This window comes from Phragmites australis, chromosome 2 (genome assembly GCF_958298935.1).
Source record: "Phragmites australis chromosome 2, lpPhrAust1.1, whole genome shotgun sequence".
In the NCBI taxonomy this organism is placed as follows: domain Eukaryota; kingdom Viridiplantae; phylum Streptophyta; class Magnoliopsida; order Poales; family Poaceae; genus Phragmites; species Phragmites australis.
In genome coordinates, this window is record NC_084922.1 from 11,007,294 (window position 1) to 11,028,773 (window position 21,480).

The 21,480-nt window shown below is 42.2% G+C and overlaps 1 protein-coding gene across 1 annotated transcript; it reads right to left on the reverse strand.

Moving 5' to 3' along the window:
* Positions 1–19,833: 19,833 nt before the first annotated feature.
* Positions 19,834–21,211, reverse strand: LOC133909854 (transcription factor CSA-like). The gene is made up of 3 exons (XM_062352401.1): positions 20,936–21,211; positions 20,227–20,721; positions 19,834–20,132 (listed from the first exon to the last, which is right to left on the reverse strand). The coding sequence occupies exons 1-3, from the start codon at positions 21,198–21,200 to the stop codon at positions 19,975–19,977; spliced, it is 918 nt and encodes a 305-aa protein (XP_062208385.1). The 5' UTR covers positions 21,201–21,211; the 3' UTR covers positions 19,834–19,974.
* Positions 21,212–21,480: the final 269 nt, after the last annotated feature.

Genomic DNA, 21,480 nt, shown 5'->3' on the forward strand with positions numbered 1-21,480 from the left:
CATGGTCGGCAACAAAAAGACACCAAGAGCTACTAGTACCTGCGGCACGGTTGCACTGACAACAAGGCGTATGCATGCAGGATCGCTCAAAAACAACCAAGATACAAATGATACAGCGTTTCCATGTGGCCTATCCCAGCCTCGCCTCAGGGAATGAGGATCGGATCATGTCCACCAGGTAGCAGCAGCAAGCCAACTCTGCCATTCACAAGTGCCAAGAAGAAAGGAAAGAGAGGGTAGCCATGGCTAGCAGCATTGGCAAAAGGCATCACAGAGAACAATTTAGAGTAGCATGTAGAGAGGAAGAGAGAGATTTGGTGGTTATCGTAGGTAGGAGTGTGGGTTAAAGACTTTGACAGGCCTACGATGCGTAGGGCTAGCTAGGCTAGGACTGGTCACTAGTCCTGCCAGTGCACTATTCACACTCTCTCTCTCTCGTCCTGTTCTCTCTCTATAATTGCAGGGCAGTGCAGGTGCCAGGGAGACAGCAATGCAAGTTGTTCCCTCCTTTCCCCTCAACTGTTTCTGTTTGCCTTTCCGTCTCTGCTATGTTTTCGCCCGTCCGTTTGCTTCTCGGCGTGTTTGGCTCAGTTTCCGGTAGCTTTAGTTATTTATAAGCATAATAAAGCTAAATGAAACAGTTTATTTTTTAAAAAAAATAGTTTTTAAAGTAAAAGTTGATAAAAGTTATCGTGACTACTAAAAGGTATAAACTGATTTAGATAAGTTTTTTAATTTTTGAGAAATGAAGTTCTAGAAAATGTTACATATATTATACATTCTATCTATATTCAAAGCTAATTCAAAAATAGCTTTTCAATAATAATTTTTTAAAAAAAAATCTCAACCAAACCAAACAACCCCTTAATAATTGGAAGTGTTCGTGCCTCTTCCCTTTTCTTCATGAAGTACGTATTTATTCATTCATGTGAGTTACAGCCAAGCTTTGTCAAGGCAGCCTGCGTGAACCCATCTCGCCATGCATACCACTCACTCATTAGTAGCAGCACGACCGCTCCACCTGTCACTGTAACGGCCCGACGCAAGGCGACAAGGCAAAGCCTATTGAGATGTATGGCCCAGCACGTGTGGATGAGACTACCAGAAGGCTCGCTTGTCTAGCCGTAGCCGTGGTCTACCGTTTTCTGTTCATGATTTATTTAGGGCTTAAATAAAACCTAAAGTGCAAATTAAATTAAATTTTAAAATAAACATTTATGTACAGGGCCACTCTCTGACACCTCCGCAGACGCACACGCTCGCCGTCCCCAGCTTTCGACGCGTCGGCACGTGCGACCACCACTAGCACGCTTCCCGACAGACCAACCCAGTGGAGAGGACCACCCCAAACCAAACGGCGTGACCCACGTCAAGGCCAGGCTAGACCCCTAGCAAGCCTGAGTCTCTCTTTGTAGCTGGTGGTGGGGCCTCCTCGGACCGCCGTCAGACTTAACGGCCGTGAGCGATCTTATTTATCGTGTAGCTTGGCGGCGACCGACCACCACTCATCGGGCGGATCAGGCCCGCTGGTCGAGGCCGCACGTGTGGGTGGGGCCACATGGACGGCTAGATGAGACGTCTGTTTGGGTATGGATGGTGGTAATGGGCCGTCTCGTCTCGCGGTGTGGGACGTGGGAAAAATATCGGTGTTCAGGGATACGGTCGGTCCTTGACGTGGTGTGAGGTGAGGCCCATTTGGCACTGCCTCACCGTGGGTCCACTACTGTTGGTGACCCACGGCGGTTCAAGCTTCGCTGTGGTACCTACATGGTAAAACTGGTTTGTTTGGAGTTTTTACAATAGTTTTAAATTTTGAACCAGTAATTGACCCGATCAGACCTCGGTTCTCGGTTCTTTGGTCGAGTTTTGACCAAAACCGCCGGTTCACAAAGTCTAAAAGGTGTTGAGTTTCATAGTAAAAACAACAACCAAATTGGCGTAGTTTTAGTATTCTTAGAACCCATTCTCCCTTATTTTGTGCATTAAACTCTACACGAGGCCACATTCTTCCCCAGTCCTGGCCCAACCCATGTGGCTAACATACGGGTTGACGGGTGGTCCAATTCATCGGTTTTTAGGTGGTTTCGTGCAAAACTAGAAGGTTCAACAAGTTCCAAGTGCTTGAACGGCTTTTCTAGAAAACCGGACCAATGCACTGACTGCTTGATTCTCTTTTTTTAACCTTGGTCCATGCCGGTTTTTGAACTATGGTTTTGACGGGGTTAGGCCGGTGGAAAACCCCGCATTGATATTTGCCATGAAATTCCCGAGCCCCAGCAATATATACCACTTGTTCGAGCCATGCATATCTTGGGTCAAAACACACACTTGCGTACTTCAACGTCATTTAAGATAATTTCTCCATTTTACAATATCCGTCTCTAGGCCCGCCAAACAAGGACAACAAACAGAACTGAATCGTTAGATGACAAATTAATTCGATACGGCCACTAAATTACAACATGTCACGTTACAACTACACAATGGAACTATTGCAATTGCAACACCTTTCTTGATTGTCAAATGCCGTGTAACGACAGTGTGCAATGATATGGCAAACATTATGAAACAGTGGAGTCTATCATTTAGACCTCGCATTTCAACTTTTTTTTTTTAAGTTTCTTTTTATCCTCACATCCTTATGCACTTCTGCGGTTGCGACAATAGTTTCAGTTTGGATATTGACGTGGTTCCCAAAACACAACACAGACTATCTACAATTATATATTTGTAAAAACAAAAACACATTTTTGAGACCAATCTGCAACACGCATACATTTTTGCAAATCCAATGTAAATATTTATTTTATAAAGCCATATCAATAGCTAAAGATTGAAAAGTTTGGCTGCATACATCTCAAACTTATTACCCTTTTCCTCTAACTTTTTTTTTTTTTTGCATATGGAACAACAAGGCTTCGCTTGTATGTCCAAATTTCTAGTCCCACCTACATCATAGGTAGGGTTGGGTCCATGACTAACCTTGACCATCTCTACCAAAAAAAACTACTAAAAACGACAGTGAATGAACATGTCCATTGTTTTTCAGCAGCTAAACAACAAATGGCAAGGTGACTACCCAACGACAGTAAAGTGCAGTTGGTATTTTTGTCCGTCAGATCGTGAGTGAACAGTCATGGTTTAGTGCTACAGCATTGCTACAGTACCATTTCAACAGTATTTTCGCAACCGTAGCTGCAAGCAAGGATGAAGCTTCATTGGGGCTGAGGGGCTTGCCTGGTAAGCAAATTCTATAGTACTCTGTTCTATAAAAAAAATTTCTCTTTTATGATGATATGTGTCTACTTATTATCTCTACTCTTTAGCTTAGATATTAGATCACGGAATGGATAATATGAATAAAATCTTATGAGGATCTTTCCGAACAGGATCTATAAAATTTGCTTCTCTTTATCCTCACTCCTAACCCAACCAATATTTGTGCAATTACCTAGTAAAGTACTAGTATTTACAGGCTAATTCACTAGTTAGGTTTTAAATTGACTACCTCTGGATTGTCTAATTTCCAGCTTTGCCCGTTCTGATTCTTGTCCAAGCTCCGTTATTGGCTGCAAGGCACATGATTCTCATGATGAATGAAAATTACTAGACTTCCCAAACATGTGTGCAGCCTAGTAATTAACCGTGTGTTTGGTTCACAGTACGAAGGATGGATGGGATCACTCCGTCCATGTTTTTTTGCCCTGTCAGGTGTTTGGTTAGGGGATCAAGCGGACAGGATCATCCAAATATTCCTTTCAGATCTTGAACGAGCCGATCTGGAAAAAAAACCCGGATGAGTCCATCCGTTTCCTCTGCTCGCTAGCAAGAAGGTCATTGTGTGCACATGTGCATTTAAATTTTTTATTTAACTTTTGATTTTATCAGAGACCACAAGAGTAGTTCAAAAATTCTAAATATTTTCACTAGCAAACTGGAGCTCACTAGCTACCTATTTTAATTAGTTTGATCTAAAAAGCATGAGCCAATATTTAATTAAAATTCCCTAAGAAATCCACTTTTATAACTTCTAGCAATTTTTAATATCTTAGATAAATTCTCAAAAATCTAGAAAAATTCACTAATATTCTTCTCATGCAATGTACTAATTTATAAAAATAGTTCTAACTCTAGATTATTTGGTGAAAAGTGAGTTCCTATGTAATACTCTATTTATATGCATGAATATCATTTCAATTTGAATTAAACAAATTCAAACATGCACAAATTCATCCAAAAACTTATAAAATGCATATTAATATGATAGGAATCATCCTGTCTACTCTAATCCTACCAACCAAATTAAAAACTAGCTCATCTATCCACTTTAATCCCACCAACTAAACAGAAAATTATTTCATCGCATCCATCCAACCAAACAAAAAATTAGATCTATCGATGTATATAATAGTGAGTCCACTATTCTCAATGCCCACACCAGCCAATATCTAGTTGGTAGAAGATTCTTTCCCAGACTAGGGTCCCACCGCGTGACCAGACTGTATCTTCGCGGCCAAGATCCTTAACACATAAGGGATTTTCGCGTCCAGCCTTCGCTGGTTGCAAGACAGATACTCATCAAACTAGTCTATCTCATTAAATACATTCCACTCAAGTGTTTTTCTTCCCTAGACACTTCTCCCTAACGGACAGATCATGGCTGGTGCAGTGGTGTCATGCCCTGTCTCGTAGCATTAAACGTTACGAGACGAGTTCGCAAGCATGTCAGACTACTTCACAAACGCGCGTGCGAGACTGGTGATGGGACAGAACGTACCAGCTGACCAGGGTGGCGTAGGCGTGGAGGTGTCCAGTGGATGAGATTGGCGCGACTGCTTCATCAGAACAAAAGGGGCATGTGCACTGTCCATTTTAAATAGCTTAAGGGTGGGAGATTTAGCTAAGGTATTAATCAGTAGAAAAATGTCACTTGTAAGTTTTTTCTCTCTAGTATATAAAGAGAGGATGACCTGATTTGTTGAGAATGAGGAGTTGAGAAAAATCATCTATAATCAGTTCACAAACTCTAATAACAAAATACACATGACATATGACTGTTATCCAGAGTGAGACATGAACCTGCATAATCCCTGCTTTCTTAAGTTTATCACAAATATATGCACATCGTAAACATTGTTCACGTGGCTATCAACCGATACACTCAGAATCATTATTATAACCTAACTCTTGATAAAATCATCCTATTTTAAAGAACAGGAATGATCTATTTCATTCAATATTACTTTCCAAACGAAGGTACAGCTAAAAAATGGTGCGACTCTGAGCTGAGGGAAACCAGCCAATTGAGTCATATATTGAAACGACCGCTAGGGAATGGCCAGATATTTTAGCTATAGATTTTAGTCACAAATCGAAAGTCTCCATAGCAATGTTCTAGCATAGCCGCAGTTAGCGCATGATCTGTCAAGCTAATAAAAGCACGTCTTACTACTTACAGTACGTCCCCACCAACCACTACTCAGCATCAACCTCAGATTACCCTGCCTCTGAGTTTGCGCGTGTATGAATATGCACATGATATAAATGGTTACTCCATCCTATCATAAATATAATTATATCTATTTAGAAAACATATCGTCTCTAGTACATAATTTTAATAATTATTTTTATTAAACTATATTTATAAAATATATTGAATTTATAATATTTTGATAGTATTTTTCAAAACAAATCTATATATATGATTTTAAGATTTTTAAATTAAATATTCTGAAAACTACTGTCAGTCAAAAATTTAAAAGTTTATATGAATTTATGACTAAATAACTAATCTACACATGCATGCCCACCTCACGACAGGGATCACGTACGATGGCTTTGCTAGTTATTCTCAGTCAGTATAAAAGTGCTGGGCAACGCCGAAAGCTAACGACGATCAAGCATGCATGCATTCATGGCATGTTCTGTTTCTCCATCTAGGAGCAGGGTGTGAACCTGGCTCTTGGCATATTAGGCTCCATTAGTTCATCAGTCTAATCGAATCAGCACCTAATTACTATTACCCCGTTGGCAGCGGAGAACATGCATTTTTGTGTCGCGTGTGTGCCGCCTAATGATCCCAAACTTTTGAGCCTAGAAATTCCATCGTCTTGACAGTCCCTGTCGTGGCTAGGATTTGATGGTTCACGTGAACTCCGAATCATCCCGTCGTCTGATTTTGGCACTTGTCATTTGCGATAACTAGCCGTAACATTTTGGTATCATAGCAGTATTAGGACAGCTCTAACAGTTACACATCAGCTATCTTTGGTGAATCAACCTTCAGCTCGCGAGGCCGGGTAGCATTGAAGGGAGAGGACAGAGGAGGAGAGGACGGCAGCCAGCAGTGGTCGGCGAGGGAAAGGCAGGCGGCGGCCAGTCGAATCCCATTGGAAGAGAGAGCGATGGAGAGAGAGCCGTTGGCAAGTATGAGATAGATATTACTATACAAAAGGTTACGTGTGTCGTATTATCACTATTAATATTATTATAATCAGTAATAATAATTTATTATTATCAGCTCATAAGCTCAATTTATCATTGCTGATGTGTAGACAGAACCGGCGTAATAAGAACCAGCAGTGATACCAGCTCATAAAAGATATATTATTAATTACTAATAATGATAATAACTATCATTGTCATTGTAATTACAAACCGGCAGTGATAGTCCAAAACCGTATGGCTTCCGGCTCCCACATGTTTGGCTTCTCTCAAACGCCTTTAAATTTAACTCTCCGACGCCGATCGCTGAGCTTATTTTCGCTCTCACATATGTGCACTCTCTTTATCTCTGTCTGTCTATCTCTCTTCCGCCCTCTCCCCTCCATCGCCATCGTCGCTGCATAATGGAAACTCCACCACTATCTCCCACTACAGCCACTTCACCGCTCCCTCCGCCACCACCATCTCCGACCACACCACCCACACCATGCCTTTGTCCAACAACGAGGAGGAGGAGGATGACGACGACGACTACGATTACTTCGTTGTTGTGGCCGACCTCAACTAACCATGGTAGACGCACACGACGGGTGCAGCTAGTGGCCTTTTGTGACGATGGTGAACCAACAGTTTTAGGTTCTTTTGTACATGTGCGACCATGTTTTTTGTTTTTATGTACAGTGATTTTGGAGACGAATAATTATTAATGACTTAATTAATTATTAGTGTGATTTAAACCAGTGATTCTGGAGATTAGTAATATAAAACTCGAATAAATTATTACATGTCTGTTTAAATTTTGATTTTTTCCCCAAGATTGAGTATTACTGATGGTTCATAGCTCAAATCGACAGTTATAAGTATATCAATCAGCAAATTGGAGCCAAGAACTAGCAGTGATACAAACTATACTGCCAGTTCGTGGATCCAACCAGCAGTAATGCAGTTTTTGAACCGACAACAATGACACTTTTTGTAGTAGTGAGAGGCAAGAGCAGAGGGGAGATGCTAAGGATGACGACCAATGCGGGAGGGGATTGGACAACGGCAAAGGGGAGGGCTCAGATCCCCCTTGGTCCAGTTGAGTTGTCGCGAGGGAGAGGCCGGTGGCTGGCAAGAGAGGGAGTAACTAGCGGCTACTGATGATGGGAAGTAGAAAACGGCGATCGGCTCGGAGAAAGACAAGCGGCGACCATCGTCGATCAAGATGAACATCCACGTACTAAAGGGTGAGCACCACTGATGAGCCCATGGCTCCTTCGGAGACGATCAATACCGTCAATAATCCTCAAATCATATAAGGTCCAATTACAAGAGCACGTGCACGACAATTAGATCAACAGGTGAACTCGTTTCTTACTGTTCATACTTCTATGGATGGATTATTACTAAATTTTTGTGATATTTTATTGCTTAGGAACATAGAAGAAACACCACAATCTTACCAAACGTCACCCCTCGAAGGGCAAGTCTACTTAGACTCAAGGCTGAGCTCTAGTTGTGGTCGTGGTCGTGGTCGAGTCTCAGGATAATATGTTAGTAAAATGTGCATAACCCTCTCATACGAACTCCGTTTTAGGCGATCTTAGACATTCTGGAAAGCTTATGATGAGCTCTTCCCAATGGATATGAGCTCGACCAAACATTCCTTATAGTTTAGTCAAAGTCAAAGAAATATGGTGTTGCACTACTGTTTTGGACCTAGTTAGGTCTTGTAATCGTGTCGGGGTCGGAGTCCAAATTGTGTACGTCTCTTTCCACGGCTGCACAACCCTAGGTTGACCTCCTCACACCCCCCTATAAATATATAGTAGCCATCATAGTTTAGGCTCGGGTTTAGCTTAGATTATTTTGTTTTAGACAATTTTGTTGTTTATCGATTTGTTGAACCCCAACTCAAGTACTTCATTGGTAATTAGTAATATTCAGATTGCATCTACTTGTTCTTGCTTATGTTCTCGATTCGTCGACAGGAAAAACCTTCTTGACGAGGTCAACAGTGTCTTGGCACAGTTGATAACCACGGAGTAGTGGTTGCGAGGGTTCTTTATTTGTTTTGATCGGAGCCTTTGGATCATCAACGTCGAAGCTCCACCAAATCGACTTATTATATTACCTATGGAAGATCGGACATCCCCGCATCAAGTAGTATCAAAGCTTCGGTTGCCCGTTAGGTAATCTCAGTTATCCCCTTTGTTTAATTTTGTTCCATTACCTAGAGTCTAGAAAAGGCCCCACAAAAAGATTTAAATCATAGTTATTCTGTTGTACAAACCACTTTATGCCATTCGCAATTTTGTTTTCAGTTTTCACGTTATAGAGTTCGAGTCCATCGTCGGTGTCTTTGTTGTTGGTGAAGTCATCATGTCCTATTTTTTCTAGCATTGAGTCCATATCTGTTATAGCCGAGTAGTCACTCTAACCACCCACTCGGGTTTCGACTAGTCACTCCGACCACCCACTCGGGGTCTGATCTTCTAGTCATCGTGACCACTTAGTCGGAGTCGCCCACCTTCTCGGATCCGACCACCATAACCGAAACAAAGGTAGCCAAAATTTAGAGAGAGAGAGAATCTTTTTATTACCTTTATATCCCTATTTTTTGAAAAAGTTTGTGACCAAAGTACCTCACTGGTCTTAAAAAATGCAGTAGAAGAGTTTTACGTTTGTGTCACATTCGCAAAAAAAAAGCAAGAAGCAAAGAGATAAAAAAATCAGTCTGCATTGCGAATTTTGTTCCATTGTGTTTGTGCCTGTTATAGTTTCCGGCTTACTTAACCTAGTTCTAGGAACATGTTCGAGCCAGCAACTGTGACAAGTAATGTGGACTCTTATTCAGCTTTGCTAATCTGATTTCAATTATTGTTATTCCTTGCTACTAAATACTGCATGTCCAAGCTACATCTTCTCTCGATCAGAACGATTTCTTCCCTTACAACTACCTCACTCGCACCCGATAAGGTATCACGAACCAGTCACCAGTTGTGCCAACTATTGTGATTGGTAAAAACACTTGCAAAGGCGTGGTAAGATGCTTGACAGCGTGTGAATCCACTTCACTTTGCACCACCTAGTAGTCAATAGAGATAATATCTTTTGTTATCTTCTGTCTGCTACTAGACATGGCAGGTGAAATATCGGATACGAAAGAGTGTGTTTTAAGAGAAGAACTCATAATATTGTTGGATGATCATTGACAAACTACTAATGATGACATTGACAAGAAGCTTGCGGGAACCAATACCGCATTGCAACGACTCAATGAAAGCATTGCAATGCTCAATACACGCTTTGATCGATTGGTTAATCCACCACCGAATAATGGTCGAGTGGATCCTCATGGTGCAGCTCATGAACAAGAGGAGTTTATCGCGAATGATGAAATTTTGAAGCGAGAATGTGACGCCTTTGATGAACGACAAAGGAACCAATTGAACTTCAACCGTCAAGGTATAAGAGGTAATAATTTTTAGCAAAATAACCCACATATTAATGATGATCCATTTGCTAAGGTTAAGTTTACTATACCATCTTTTGAGGGTACTTATGACGCTTAAATGTATTTAGATTGGGAGATAACGGTAGAATAGAAGTTTAATGCTCATTTAGTTCCTGAAGTGCATAGAGTTAGGCAATCTACTAGTGAATTTAAATTTTTTGCAATAATTTGGTGGAATATGGTATGCGTTGACAGATTAACACATACTATATGGAATGCTTTAAAGGTTGCTACACGTAACAGATTTGTTCCACCTTCTTTTAAACGTGATTTGCATAAAAAATTGTCACGCTTAAACCAAGATGATAGTTCTGTAGAAAAGTATTATCAAGAGCTATAAATTAGCATACTGCATTGCTAAATAGGTCGAATTTATATGTTGTTGATCATGAATCGCTGAAACATATTAGGAGTTAAGCTAAATTGAATAAACGACATGCTAAATAGGTCGAATTTATTGAGTCTTTTTCATATGTCATAAATTATAAGAAATGAAAGAATAATGTGATTGCTGATGTGCTTTCTAAACGTTATACCATGTTATCTCAACTTGATCATAAGATTTTTGGTTTAGACACTATTAAGGACTTATATGTTGTTGATTTAGACTTTAAAAAAATGCTTAAATATTGTAAAGAAGGGAAAACATAGAATAAATATGTGTTGAATGAAGGATTGCTCTATCGTGCTAATAAGCTATGCATTACAGCTAGCTCCGTTTGTCTTTTGTTGTTACAGTAGGCATATAGAGGAGGATTGATAACATATTTTGAAGCAAAGAAAATTGAAGATGTGCTGGTCACCCATTTCTTTTGATCAAAGATGAGACATGATGCCGAGCGCTACGTTTTACGTTGTACCACTTGCAACAAAGCTAATTCTCGCTTAAATCCATATGATCTTTATATGACTCTTCTTGTTCCTAGTGCACTATGAAAGTATATTTCTATGGATTTTTTTAGACTGCCTAGAACAATGAGAGGGAGGGATAGCATATTTGTAGTTGTGGATAGATTTTCTAAAATGACATATTTTATACCTTGTCATAAGAGCGATGATGCTATAAACATAGCTGATTTATTTTTCAGGGAAATCGTTCGACTACATGGAGTGCCTAATACTATCGTCTTGGATCATGACATAAAGTTTTTGAGTCACTTTTGGAGATCATTTTTGAAATAAATTGGGAAGAAAGCTATTATTTTCTACTACGTGTCATCCCCAGACCGACGGTAAAATAGAGGTCGGTATACTACACCACCAAGATTTGAAGCCCTACTTAGGAGAAGGAGAAGAGCTTTAGTCGAGGACGACTCCAATTCAAGAGAGGGAGGATGATGAGCCCATGGCTCCTTCGGATATGATCAATACCACCAATTATCCTCAAATCATACAAGATCCAATTATAAGAGCACATGCACGACAATTAGACTACCAGGTGAACTCATTTCTCGCTGTTTATACTTTCTTGGATGGATTACTACTACATTCTTGTGATATTTTATTGCTTAAGAACGTAGGAGAAGTATCACAACCTTGCTCAGACGTCACCCCTCGAAGGTCAAGTCTACTCGGACTTGAGGCTCAGCTCTAGTCATGGTCGAAGTCGTGGCCGTGGTCGTGGTCGAGTCTCAGGACAACACATCAGTAAAATGGGCATATCTCTCTCAAACGAAGTCCATTTTAGGCGATCTTAGACATTCTGGAAAGCTTACGATGAACTCTTTCCAACGGATATGAGTTCGATCAAATATTCCTTATAATTTAGTCAGAGTAAAATAAATAAGGTGCTAGGCCACCATTTTAGACCTAGTTGGCTCTTGTAATCGTGTCAGGTCGGAGTTCAGGTTGTGTACGACTCTTTCCACGGCTGCACAAGTGGTATCAAAGACCACAACCCACAAACTCTCTCCTTTTTATTGAATTGGATGACAATATACAGTGGATGACAATATTAAGACCCTAGGCCCCACGAACTTGGAGACCTTGACCCATGCGCTGATGTCCAACCTAGGAGAGCCACCGACCCCCGCAAATGGAAGGGGTGGTCGGGAGTGCACCTAAGACAAGGTAGGTGTACACCATTACCTTCTCCCCCTTCTTCCTCGTTGCCACCATCGGTTGCAGTGAACACTTGGTGCAGGTGGACCCACCAATCGACTAGGTAGTCATTGAGTTGGCGTAGGTGAGCCAAGTTGGAGAAGAAGAAGCAGAGGCATTACAACGAATGACGCGGTGGAGTAGAGGTAGGGCTAGTCTTGACCTTTCGTAAGCCTTGGGGCCCTATATTCCATAACACTTGTTTTACTGCAAAGTTAACATTCTGTGCATCATGAGCACACAAAAGCTACATGTAACTCTTTAAACATATCACCTTTAGAAAATAAAAAAATATTGTAGAGTCGAATCACTAAAAGAAAATCTTACAAATCATCGTGACCACGTAAAATACTGTAATCGCCTTCCATGGACCCTTTGTCAACTAGTTGATCTCTTTGGCTAAAAGGAATCAAATTTAAAGTTACAATATAGGTGTTGAGATGTTACTTTGCAATGGTATTTAACAGTGAAGCAAAGGAAAAATCAAGAAAATCATACCATGCACAAAATGCTTATATGCGGAGTTTCGAGCAAATTTGTTTGCAAATTGGTGGAATTAGAGTCAGTTGGTCCTTCGTCATAGCGGCGAAGAGCGACCCTTTTTTTAGGTGGGCAAAGAGCTACTTTGGGAGACCATGAGAAACCAAAGGAATGATAGGCTCATTGTTCTGTTAGAAGAAGAGCTAGGCTCCGATACGATGCCTTAATCGCCGGTGGAATAAGAGGAAGCAACACGAGTTAATGTGGCATAAGCCCCTATAATCCAAGTTAATAATGTGAACTAAGGGTCCAAGGTTCCAAAATTACGGAGTTAGGCTTACTAATGATCCAAATACAATCTATTTATGTACAGAACTTGTATACAAGCTATCTATATACATAAATTGTGGTATGCTTACATGGGCTGAGGGCCTATCTTTCGGGGCCAGGGCGGTCACCCCTGTTGCCTTGCTCAAGGTTGGGCCTAAGTAGAGTGCGACAGCTAATGTGAGAGGGAGAAGCTGCGCTAGTGGATCTTATCCCGCCGAATCCGACCACAGACAATGTTGATGGGAGTGGTGGAGGGAAAATAGTAAAATAGTGCTGACATATGGACCCATGGTAATTTTGGGTATTGGGCCAAAGTTAGATTGTTGTTGGGGTAGTTTTTTTGCTATCTTCCAATGAGTTGGCAATGACATGGAAAATTATAATAGCTAGCAATAGTTAGGGCTATCCTTAGGGCGTCTCTATAAATATATGTTAGCTATCCTATCGACGTCTCTATATGTTAGCTAGCTATAAGAATATACATACTATATTTTTTGTCTATGTGACGAGAGTTAATACGAGATGAGAAAAAAAAAACTAGCTACTAAATTAATAGGAAACAATATAGTTAGCTCATTAGAAGAGTGAAATATTATGTTACCTATAAATGAAATGAATAATTTTTGTAGCTAATAGTTGAGTATATAGTTAGAAATACTCTTTATCGGCTAGCCGTGGCGCCTGGAGATACGTTTCTGACGGAGCATTCATTTTTTCCACTCTGAAAAAGTGACAATTACTCATTTAACACATATCCTATATATATATACACACACTTAGTGTGATCCGTATATCATCTTCACCAACAATTGGCCACTATTTTAGAGTAGCACTGGGCAATTATCCCGTCCCTGACAGGAGCGGCGAGCCCATGTCCACAGCAGCTTTTGCCCGCACGTGGGATCGGACTCGTGCGACGTCCCGCGGCCGCTTCGCCGGCGACGTGGCCCAAACCCAGTGCCTGCCCGGCTGGCTCCGACCTCGTGCATGCAGCATGCCGCGACCGCAATAGGTCCGGCTCGCTGAGCACCGTGGACCACTGGCCACCTGGCACAACAGATTAACAAAACGAGTTAGTGAAGCAAATTATAGCTTCTCTTTCTCACACTTCCCAACAGATTAGAGACAGGAGTTAGGCGCAAACAAAAACTTTGGTCTGTTCATTTCTGCAGCATCTTTAGTTACCTCTTTCTGCTCGTGTGATTTGTTTGTGAAGTCGGTAGTTGTAGCTCCATGATGCGATCCAGTCAAAAAGAGTTGTAGTCGGCACATAAGAGTTAGTTAAAGGCTACTAGTAGTTTATCAGTGGTACACATCTCCGGCAGGGAGCACTGAAGAAAACAAGATCACAGCCCGGCCGGACGGCCGCCGCAAGCACGCCTTTTTGCTTCAGTTGGCATGCAGGCACGGGCAGTGCCGGTTCCAGGGATAATGTGACACATTAAGTATGGATCTCTGGGCTCATGAAGCGATCATACTTAGCTCGACCAGTCGTTGCCAAACTTATCTAGTTATGCTGAATGTGTGATGTGGTTCAGACTTGCTTGCCCTCTGTTGTGCCGAAGTTGCTCTTGTTTTCCTCGTTGAATATCAGCTTCAGTGTGCAGGCCAGATTGATATTGTTGTAGCGACTACACTGATTGTTACTGACCTGGCTAAAAAAAAAGTTCAAATGTTGCTGATTTTGGAGTTATATTTAAGTGACTATTTGTTTGCAATATGTTGGCACATTGTAAACTGTGCATATTATTTCAGCTTTACCAGATCTCTGATGACTGAGATCTTGCAAACATCTTTTTTTCGCTAAAGTAAGCTTTTATTGAACTCAAATAATTATATCAAGTGATATAATCGAGCTGAGAACATTTTCAGTCTCTACATAACTAAAATGCACAAAGCTAAAAACAAAGAAAAGAGAAAACATCACGAAGGTTTATCATCAGTGGAGACAGGACTTGCTAAAGCACGTTGAGTCTCCTACTAGACCGCCACCCATACTTCTAGGTAAAAAGCTCCTTGACCACCTACTCCAAATACTGACACATTTGTGCAACCATATCCCGAGAAGCTGGCCTATGTAAGATGGCCCAGGTACGAAGCCAGTGAGTACATTGATAGAAAACCTGCAGTGGTGAAAAAATATTTCTCTTATCAAACACCATATTATTCCTGTATAACTATAGCGACCAGCAAGTAGCAGCCGCTCCTAGCAGGACTTGTGATTTCAAATCCTTCCTAATACCCTATAGCTAAGTACCGAACATATGAGATACACTACAAAGTGGAAAAATTCATGAAGCCACTTGTATGATACACCACACAACACTAGTAAGATGGCATTCAAAAAACAGATGTTTAATTGTCTTCTCTTTGTGATAAAAGCAACATTTCATACTACCTTGCCAATTGCGCTTAGCCGGATTATCTTTTGTCAACACTACACCTTGGCGTAAGTACCACAGGAAGATCTTGACTTTGAGTGACACCTTCAATTGGAAACATCACAATATACTAAGGCAAGATAGTGAGATTTTACCGAGAACTGTCCATTCTGGGTTAAGTTCCAGCGGTCACTTTCGCAGGATGGGCTCCCCTTGGGAACCGTCTAGTGGTATCTGCCTGCTAGCATAAGGGAATTCATGTTGCTCCTGAGTTAACATAATATTAGTGATTCAAGGAAGTAATGCGTTCCACGCCACTAATTTTGGTCCTATAAGGTCCCTTCAAAAAGAAACATTCGGATGGAAGGTTCGGAGGACTTCCACTACAGTATCTTGTTTGTTTCAGGCTATATTGTGGAGGCACGGATACGGTTCTCGCATAGTTGAATTTTCCAACCATTGGTCCTCCCAAAAACTGATTTGGGCGCTATCTTTGATTGTGAAGGTTCTGAAGCGGAGAAAATCTCGCTTCACCTTCATAAGGCTAGCTCAAAAATGAGAGTCCCCAGCTTTCTATTGGACTTGCGATAGGGGCTTTGAACCTAGATACTTGTTTTTGTATTAGTTGTTGCCATATTCCATCAAACGTGAGTAACTTATAAAGCAATTTGCTGAGTAAGGCGATATTCTTTATATTTAGATCATGGATCCCAATACCCCCTTGGTCTCGGGGGCGGCGCAATATGTTCTATTTAGCAAGGCAATATTTTTTCTTTTGATCATCAATTTGTCAATAGAACCTTGAACATAAATAATCAAGTTTTTTAAGTATACCCTTGGTATAGCAAAAATGACATCATGTACATGGGTAGACTGCTAAGTATTGAATTTATCAATGTCAGTCGTCCACCAGCTGAAAGGTATTTTTCTTTTCAATTACCGAGTCACTTCTCAAACCGTTCCTCAACCCCTTTCCAATCCGCATTCTTAGTTTCCTGTAATGAATAGGAACACCTAGATACTGCATGGGGAAGTTGCCAGTGCCGCATTCGAAAAATTCAGTGTATTGGTCGTTCATGGCTTCGGCGTCGCCAAAGAAAAACAATTCACTCTTTTGAAAATTGATCTTAAATCCCAATAGTTGCTCAAATGCACAAAACAATAGCTTCATATTGCGAGCTTTCTACAGGTCATGATCCATGAAGAGAATCATCTCATCAGCATATCATAGAACAGAGAGACCGTCATCAATTAGATGAGACACCACTCCACATATTTGCCCATCCGCTTTGACTCTTTTGATAAGAAGAGCTAGCATGTCAACAACAATATTAAACAACATCGGGGAAAGAGGATCACCTTGTCGAAAACCTTTTTTCGTTTGAAAAAAAAGGTCCAACATCATCATTCACCTTAATTGCTACACTTCCTCCTGAAATGAAAGTCTCAATCCAAGAGATTCACTTGGGCAAGAAGCCTTTCATCTGAAGAGTCTGTAATAGAAAAGGTCATTTGACTTTGTCATAAGCCTTCTCAAATTCAACCTTAAAAATTACCCCACTTAATTTATTTCTGTGTAGTTCATGAATTATTTCATTTAAGATAACGACTCCCTCAAGGATATTTTATCCTCGCATGAACGCAATTTGGGTAGGACTGACCACTTGATCCACCACGGAATTAGTCTGATTGGTGGCCATCTTAGTGAAAATCTTGAAATTGACTTTCACCAAGCAAATAGGTATGTATTATTGGATTTGGTTTGCCTCTTTTATCTTAGACAGAAGTGTTACCACTAAAATTTAGGCTAAACAACGGCAATTCACCCGCATGTAATTCTTGGAAATCTTGCAAACATCTAAGTCACCAAAATTTGAATAGGATTTCAAAACCAATTTGGGGTTAGGATCGAGGGATTTATGATGGGCATAGTTGTAGGCGGGGGCAACATGCTCGCAGTGGTTAGCGGTGGTGGTGGCTTCGATGGCGATGGCATCGAGAGAGCTGGTCGGGGTGGCGTTGGAGGCGTGGGCGAACAAGGTCAAAAGCGAGGGAGGAAGTGAGCCTGTGGTCCTCGGCAATGGGAGCGGCTGGAAGTGGAGTGACGGTTGGGTGGTGGCGGTTGTGAACAGAGAGAGGGGATCAAGAAGGATATGTTGGTTTAAAAGAGAAGATTGATATGAGCCATTTAAAAGAGATAAGCATAATTTAAGTCACCTGAGGAGTGGAACTATGTTATTTTAGCAGCTGTATCTGTGCATTCTAAGAAGTGGACCAAAGTGCTAGCTCCCGGTGCCAAATAACGCAAGCAGACAAAGCAAAAGCGTCAAAGGAATAGTCCAAGAGAGAGACACGAGATCAGGTCTCTAGTCAATTTAGCCTAACTAACGGAGGAATGTGCACACCACATAGTACATGAAACCAGAACAAACTGCAGAGACTGACAGAGAATCTATCTCCATCTGCTGGAACCACTTGATTAGTGCCTAATACCTGCCCCGCTAAACTCCAATAATTGCATTTCCGAGGACCCTCAAACTTCCATAACTAACAATTAGTTTAAAACTTTAAATAGGAAGAGCATCCAGTGCAACCAATACTATGACTGTGAGAGCATATATAGTAGGGGAGGCAGTACAACCAAAACTTTGAACACTCTTAAAAAATATAACAGTGTGGAATATATGGTACTACCACCAAACTACTGAACATAACACAAGTGTGGCATGATGCTTTGGATTCTGTTTTTTATAACTGTTCTGATAGTTTAACCAGGACATTTTGAAATCTTGGCCCTAGATTATTGGCTACAACTACCTATGAACTGCACTTCAAATTGTCAAATTGGTTGTGAACCGCATTACCCCAAGTCATCGGGTTCACTGTCGAAATCGGGCACAAATGGGAAATTGGCAATTTCTCATGTAAGAACCGTCAGTATTGTAATTTTCATCCTAGATGGATCTACTATGCACCCGTGTTGTGGAACAGGTCAAGTTTTTTTAATGGACTATAGAGTATTGCCTGACTTTGATTCTTTATACTCCCTTCTTCACGAGCATCTGTCACTATTCAATACTGGTCGAGCTTGTCTTTTAAAAACTTTCCAACGTATTCTGTTTTTTCCTCCCTTTGTTAATTTCGCTAGGACATTTTCAAATATTGGGCTCCGGATTGGCTGCAGTCACCCTTGCACTGCACTTGAAATTGGTAAGTTGGACTATCCCAGTTTAGTTATCGAGTCGGGTTTACCGTCGAAGACAGGCTCAAAAAAGGAAATCGGGTAATTTTCACGTAAGAACCATTTATACTAACTGTAACTTTTTTCTTGCCAGAATGAATTTTGCAGCCTTATTGTGGATTTTTTTTTTTTGAGTTTTCTGGAACATGGGCTGCCCTTGATTCCACATACTGACCTGTGGCCTTGATCGAAAAAAAGAAAAAAAAAACATCCGTTAAAGTTGGGTTGGTTCTGCTCCAATACTGGTTCCTGTTCCAAATCTCAATGCGGCGGTTAATGGCGAGGAGTACTGGTGCTGTACCAGCTGGTCAATCGGGCGGCAGCTAGCTGTTCCTGGTTCAAAATCTCAACAAGCGCCCCCATTTCTGCACCATTCATCATTGCTGCAGATGCAGCTTGCGGGAAACATATTTTGTAAGAGCTCTATATAAAAGATCTCTATAAAACTTTCCTCTGTATCATATATTTTAGATTTAACGATTCGCATATGTACATACAAATATAATAAAAAAATACGTATCACACAGACAGAACCTATTTATGAGACTCGATTTCACATAATTTGCCTTCGACAGAACAGCACAGATGACGAGGCTGCTCGTGTGACCCTGGAAACGAACCACGGAAGGAGCACTAGAGTGACATTTTTGTATGCACCTAGAGTACTGCCGGCACGGTCTTTCAGTTGAGAAGTCCCGGGCTTGCATTGGCAGGGGAGGAGGGGCACGAGAACAAATATAGATGGCACGTGTGTGGAATCAACTTAGGATATGTATATTTGTATTTCATCTAAGAGTGTTTAGTGTTTTATATTTTTATAGCCTCGTTGCCATCTGTATTTCGCTCGTCTCGGACTCTTTTCTCCTGCTTTTTAATATAAATAGGTAGCCCTTCTATCTGCTTCGTTAAAAAATAGAAGTGAAATATAAGGTACGGTGTACCCGAGTGATAAAGCCTTATTTAGAACGTAGGAATATGCTACTTTTTACATAAAAAATGAACTATTTCTTAAAAAAATTCAGTGAAATTCATGATTTTCACAAGCATTGTCAGGAGCAAACCCATACTCAAGATAGGTGGTGCATAGGACACGAAATAACTTTTTGTTTTTCAGTAATACATCATGTCTATAAATCCTATAGAACATTTTTAGCTTAATAAATAGGACATCCAAACTTTTAATTTAAATGAGACATCTGATCATTTTTATTTTGAATGCACCGCTGCCTACGCTACTAAGTCATGTCAGTGGGATGAAAGACTTCAATGTCCACCACAGTACCTACACAGGAGCACGGATTTCAAAACTATGCTTAGAGGATGCTAAGACAAAATTTAAATGAAGGATGAAAGTTACGTCATTGTCATCTCTTGGGCCTTTGGGCAGGAAAGAACTTGCAGTTCATTAACTCTAATCTTAGTTGGTTCATCTTGATCACTGGGGATTTGATCTTTCACCCTACTCCTGTACACTCCCGCTACCCCCGCCAGGACTCTGATCATGTCGAGCCGACGCCGAGGAAGTCGAAGAAGGGCAAGGGGAGCTTGTCGTCGTCGGAGGCCGCCGCCTGGTGGCGCGCCAGCGAAGGGGCGGAGCGGGCGCTCGGCGCGAACGCGGCCGGCGCGGGCGCTGCGGCGTGCGGAACCACGTCGTAGCCTGCGGCGCGTACAAACGAACAGAGACCATGTCAGTCAGTTGACAGATACACCATGTGACACCACGAGAGGAAGCATGCAGCGACGACACGTACTCTGGTACGAGCAGGGGACGGCGGCGCCGGTGGAGCCGAGGGAGAGGTCGGTGGTGCAGGTGGACGCGGACCCCTCGGACTCGCTGCCGTTGTACGCGCGGGTGGCCGCCGCCGGCGCCGCGGCGACGCCGTGCTGCTGCGCGAGCGCGCCGCCGGCGTGGAACGGCACGGGAGGGGAGCCGTAGTGGTGGTGGTGATGGACGGCGACGGCTGGCACGAAGTTCGACGGCGCGGGGGTCGACGACGAGGACGAAGTGGACGGCTTCCGGCGGCGGAGTGCGCCGGACTGCTCGCGTTGCTTTCGCGCCGTCAGGACGTGCCAGTGGTTCTTGACGGCGTTGTCCGTGCGGCCGGGGAAGAGCCGGGCGATGAGCGCCCACTTGTTCCCGTAGGCGCGTTGCGCCGCCAGCAGCCGCTCCTCCTCCTCTTCCGAAAACGCGCGCCGCTCGATCCGCGGATCAAGCTGGTTGAACCACCGCAGACGGCAGCTCTTCCCTGCTAAGAAACAAACACATCAGGAACGCCAAACAGCCGAGACGCGGTGATCGCCGCGGCCGCCATTGCATCACCTCAACCACGACACAGAAAAAAAAAAGTCAAGAAAAAAAAGCACAGAACGCGAGCGAAAAACGCACAAAGATTAAAGTTTTTTTGGTTTCTCGCATCGAAAATGTATGTTTCAATAACCCACCGCACTGCATTGCCTTACCTGATCTGCCGTCGATCTTCTCCGCGATGAGGTTCCAATTCTGGGGGCCGTACTGCGCGACGAGCTCCTTAAGCTTGGCGTCCTCCGCAAGCCGCCAGTGGCCCCTCGCGTACAGCTTCCCCTGCCCGCTGCCGTGGCCATGGCCGCTGCCCTCCTCCACCTCCTCGACATGGCCGTGGTACCCCTCCTCCGGAACAACCTGCTGCTGCTCCTCGAACGGAGCGAAAACCGCCGGCTGCGGAGCAGGGCTGAAGAAACAAACCATCTCATGAGCCATTTGGGTCCAAATCACTAGGCAGTAGCAATGGAAGAAGACAGGGGAGGAGGGAAAGGTCACGTTAAGAGGGTTACACTAAACAGCCAAGCTAGGTCATGCAAATTACTCGAGCTCTCGGTAATTTAGTAACATTAGTCAAAACATGCTATTCTAGGTATAGAATAGTTAGGGAACAATTTTGATCACAAACAATTCACTGCTAGCAACTTAGCTAGTGCTCATATGTAGTAATGTAATACATAATCCTCCTTCTAGACAAAAAAAAAAT

Bases quoted from the DNA above. Each gene is read 5' to 3' on its own strand.
- LOC133909854 (XM_062352401.1), bottom strand. From the start codon at position 21,200: ATGGTTTGTTTCTTCAGCCCTGCTCCGCAGCCGGCGGTTTTCGCTCCG. The intron at 20,722-20,935 runs GTAAGGCAATGC...GTTTCTTAGCAG, and splicing joins GAAGATCGACGGCAGATCAG to GGAAGAGCTGCCGTCTGCGG. The intron at 20,133-20,226 runs GTACGTGTCGTC...TACGCGCCGCAG, and splicing joins CGTCCCCTGCTCGTACCAGA to GCTACGACGTGGTTCCGCAC.